Source organism: Sprattus sprattus (assembly GCF_963457725.1).
Source record: "Sprattus sprattus genome assembly, chromosome: 14".
Lineage (NCBI taxonomy): Eukaryota > Metazoa > Chordata > Actinopteri > Clupeiformes > Clupeidae > Sprattus > Sprattus sprattus.
The window spans coordinates 15,413,431-15,418,430 of NC_137912.1; the positions used below are offsets into that span (position 1 = coordinate 15,413,431).

General features: G+C 47.8%; 1 protein-coding gene across 1 annotated transcript in view; it reads left to right on the forward strand.

Annotated features, from left to right (window-relative positions):
- plxna4 (plexin A4) overlaps window positions 1-5,000 on the forward strand; it is a gene marked incomplete at its 5' end in the record, with an annotated part of 214,935 nt that overhangs the window by 199,289 nt on the left and 10,646 nt on the right. The window contains one exon of the mRNA XM_080850971.1: window positions 2,477-2,670. Coding sequence (XP_080707097.1) covers window positions 2,477-2,670 — 194 coding nt within the window. The remainder of the gene's footprint in view (window positions 1-2,476; window positions 2,671-5,000) is intronic.

A 5,000-nucleotide genomic window follows, 5' to 3' on the forward strand; every position in this document is an offset into this window, starting at 1 on the left:
CATACGGCACTACCTTTGCACCCAATCAAGCAGACTTCAGGTAGAGTGGGGATGAATGTGAGAGAGGACACGAGCAGGTGAAAATGAAAACAAACAGAGGCATAGAGATAGAGAGAAAGAAGGGTAAATCATTTCACACATCTCCTTTTACTCCTCCTGTCTTCATTGTAAAGCTTCAAAGAGATAAGGGACTAACTTTGAACGTGTGAGGCACAACATGCAAATATAGAGCTCAGAGGACAGAACCGAGAGTGATAGAATGAAAGAGTGAAGTGACCCGAGCTACAGCCTATTGTGTTCAGGAGAAAGAGAAGAAAGTCAGAATCTAGTGAAGCCGACTATGTCATTAGTCACATGTATATACACCCTTTATGTCTGTTTTTGTTTGTGTGTGAATGGCAGAATATTTGTATGTTTGTTTGTCATCCCCAAAACAACAGTGGCATGTAGGAACTGCAAACTCATTCGGCACCCTAAAGGCTTCCTCAGCGCTTCTCACTCACACTCATCTCTTCCTCTCCATCTCCCTCCATCTCCCTCGCTTCTCTCTCACTCACACTCATCTCTTCCTCTCCATCTCCCTCCATCTCCCTCGCTTCTCTCTCACTCACACTCATCTCTTCCTCTCCATCTCCCTCCATCTCCCTCCCTTCTCTCTCACTCACACCCATCTCTTCCTCTCCATCTCCCTCCATCTCCCTCGCTTCTCTCTCACTCACACTCATCTCTTCCTCTCCATCTCCCTCCATCTCCCTCCCTTCTCTCTCACTCACACCCATCTCTTCCTCTCCATCTCCCTCCATCTCCCTCGCTTCTCTCTCACTCACACTCATCTCTTCCTCTCCATCTCCCTCCATCTCCCTCGCTTCTCTCTCACTCACACTCATCTCTTCCTCTCCATCTCCCTCCATCTCCCTCGCTTCTCTCTCACTCACACTCATCTCTTCCTCTCCATCTCCCTCCATCTCCCTCACTTCTCTCTCACTCACACTCATCTCTTCCTCTCCATCTCCCTCGCTTCTCTCTCACTCACACTCATCTCTTCCTCTCCATCTCCCTCCATCTCCCTCACTTCTCTCTCACTCACACTCATCTCTTCCTCTCCATCTCCCTCCATCTCCCTCGCTTCTCTCTCACTCACACCCATCTCTTCCTCTCCATCTCCCTCCATTTCCCTCCCTTCTCTCTCACTCACACCCATCTCTTCCTCTCCATCTCCCTCCATCATCCTCCCTTCTCTCTCACTCACATCCATCACTTCCTCTCCATCCCTCCATCTCCCTCGTTCTGTTATGCTTCTGCACAGCCTTCACAGTTGTTGTTTTTTTTCTTTCTTTTCTCTTCATCCTCTGTCTCTCAGTCTCCTGCTGTCTCTCAGTTTTCTTGTCTGTTTTGTCTCTGCTTCGCTCTCAATCTGTCCGCCTTTCCATCTCTCTCTAGAAGAGCTGTGTCAGTCAGGTGGAGATTCTGTCATGGCAAAAACACAAAAACACTTTTTCTTTTTAAACTTCACCAGGCTGATCAATTATTTTCACATAAGTGTAAACATTCAGTGAACCCTGATGTTTCTGTGCGTGACTGTGTGTGTGTGTGTGTGTGTGTGAGTGTGTGTGTGTGTGTGTGTTTGTGTGTGTGTGTGTGTGTGTGTGTGTGTGTGTGTGTTTAAATGTCATTCCTCCCGAGCACCATGAATATTTCATGCTCTCAGACACCTGTTCGATCTCATGCCCGCATGCAGACCGGGTGAAGAGGTTGTGCTACAACCCCAGAACCGGGCAGCATGAAAAATTAACCACTCGTGTGTGTGTATGTGTGTGTGCGCTCCCCTAAAAGTTTTATATCCAATCTCAGATCTTAGCACCCCTTCCCCCCACACATATCCCTCTCTCTCTCTCTCTCTCTCTCTCTCTTGCTCTCTCTCTCTCACACTTTCACTCTCACACACTTCCACTCTCACTCTCACTCTCACTCACACGCACACACTATTCACAAACTATGAAAAAAGACCCACAAGGCCTGAGTGTTTCCTACCAACACTAGGCTACATGTACATTCGTAAACTGTGGAAAGGAATCAAGATCACTCACTCAACTCATGTTTGACTGACTGACCTGTGCACATTGTAAAATCTAAAAGGTTTTAAGGGGTGTCTCTCTTGAAGAGCCAGATAAAAGACCCCATCACAAACAATATCTGTGAGGAACAACGGGACAAACAAAGAGAACAACCAAAAACAAACATGGTCAAGTTCTGAGTGGGCAAAGACAAGATGGATGTGAGGACTTCAGCCCTTCTGTTTCAGTTCCCCTTCCTCTGTGCAAAGAATATGATCAAGTTCCCCAGGGGACAGCTCCTACAGTCTGGGTGTGAGTCTGTTTGAACCTGACCACTGCTCAGCCACGTAGAGAATCTCTCATTTCTCCCCTCTCTCTCTCTCTCTCTTTTTCTTTTCTCTCTTTTTTATTCCTTCATTCAGAGAACATGATCAAGTACACCACGGGCAGCCCCGACAGCCTCCGCTCCCGCACGCCCATGATCACGCCCGACCTGGAGAGCGGTGTCAAGGTCTGGCACCTGGTCAAGAACCACGAGCACGGCGACCAGAAGGAGGGCGATCGCGGCAGCAAGATGGTGTCCGAGATCTACCTGACCCGGCTACTGGCCACCAAGGTGAGCCCTGTGGTAATACATCAGCGGTAAAACTAGCTACCACCACCGTTCAATTCGAGTATTTGGAATATTTTATGGGTGCCTGTATAGGGCTCCATAGGATAGAAATAATACACACACTATTAAGAAGTATCACTGTGGTATTTTATGGGGACTGAGGGACCAAACAGTCCAAGTTGCCCAGTAAGTCCAAATGGGCTTGGTTGCATTATGCAGCTGCATCAACTACATTTTTTTTTTTTTAACTTCCTGTACTGAGGTCAGATAACTGTAAAGCACTTTGTTTGCTGAATCAGGGGGTCCTCCAGATGTTCTTAAGCTCGGGGGGTGCCTGAAATGCGTCATGCTTTTGGTCCACAAAAGCAACTGGCCGAGTCATTTGATATATGCATGTGTTATCATTCCCTCTTCCAATCAGAAAGGCAGAGGCCAGCCAATCAGTGGCAGTGGTTGTTAAGCAAGCAGCAGTCATCCACTCCCACCTAGTGTTGACATCACACGGCTAATGATAGCAATCTGGTGCCGAGCACAAACCTGAGTTGCCAAGGTATCCCTTGGGAAGTTTCAGGGGAGAGGGAGGGCTGGAAAGGGGGGGGGACAGAGTGTGTGAGCGTGTGTACGTGAGAGAGAGAGAGAGAGAGAGAGAGAGAGAGAGAGAGATGTGATCTGCCAAAGATAGCAACAGACGTTTAAATGATTGGCTCCGAGCTCTCTCTCTCACACTTTCTCCCTCCTTCCCTCTCTCCCTTTTTCCCTAAGCACCATGCGCCCCCTTTTAGAAAGTAATTTGATTTTCGAGGGAAATCGTGATTTTGATCCCTCTTGCTAAATGGATATGACCAATCTTCCCAAACAAGCTGCCAGTCTTGCCTTTTACCTCCTTCTTTTCCAACAGACGTTCACATCTGTAAACATAAAGTGGAGGTCAAAGACAGATGTGATGTGTAGCCTTTCAGTGGTGTGTCTGTGTCTGTGTGTGTGTGTGTGTGTGCTGGGGGGAGTGGGGGTTCAGCCCTTTGACTTCATATAAATATGGTGGCTTTTTGTTCTTTTAGGGGTGTTAGGTTTAGTAGCTAGAGCGAGTTACTGCTCTTCATTGCTCCTCAGATGGATGGCCGTGTTCCGGACGGTCATAAAAGAGGAGGGAACAAGAGAATGAGGGGGAGAGTCAGAGAGGGAAAGGAGGAAGAAGAAGAAGAGAGACAGACAGGGAAAGGAGGAAGCAGAGAATGGAGGAAAAAGGGGAGAGTGAGGGGGAGAGACAGAGAGAGAAAGCAGGAAGAAGAGAGAGAGACAGAGAGAAGGAATAGGAGGAAAAAGAGAGAGTGAGAAAGAGATGGGTTCTCTGTCGTGTGTCACTGTGCTGGGAGGTGGCGGAGAGAGCCACTACAGTGCCCAGCTAAAAATGTCACATGATTAATGCATTATGGCCACTCATGCAAAAGAGTCTGCTGCAGTGGCGCACATACAGAAGCCATAGGTGTGTGCTTTGAACACACACACACACACACACACACACACACACTGAAAAACACACAGGAAGACAGGCACAGAAGACACAGGGTACATTTGATGTGCATTCAGGTTGTGGTATTGTAAAGGTGTATTCAGGTAGACATGCATGTTCAGTAATTCATGGGAAGTACGTGTAGAGGAGCGTGTGCAAGCAGTGTGCCTTCATGAGACACTCTTGACAGAACACACAAAGAACCGTGTTGGCAGACAGACCCTAACATAGATGATTCATAGCCCACACAGATTCTATGCAAAAATGCTGATACATGCACTAAAAATGGCACCATCAAAAGCCAGACAGTCAGACACAATCATACACACACACTCTCTCTCTCTCACACACACACACACACACACACACAGACACATGCACGTAAACACACAGGCTCAATTTCACTGTGATTACCCAGCTCAGCATGCAGACGGGGTGTCATATTTTCAGATGGATTGTTTTTGTGGGCAAACCGGTTTATCTCAGGGCTCCATCTCTCCTGGTGAAAAATGATTGCTGCAGCAGCACAGTAATTGACTGTTTGGCTTTCACCCCAACAATAAATACCAGAGGTCCGTCAGGCGCTGACGTCTCCCATATTAGGTCCATCAGTGTCACTCTCCAATGAGCGCGATGGACGGGACGTTATCCCCCCCCACCCAGCAACCCGTATCCAACCCATCTTCACCTCCCCCCCCCCTCTTTTTCTCTCACACACAGACACATTGAAACATACACCTTGCTCATCAATTTCAGAATTGCCTTCTCTCTCTCTCTCTCTCTCTCTCTCTCTCTCTCTCTCTCTCTCCCTCTCTACTCAGTC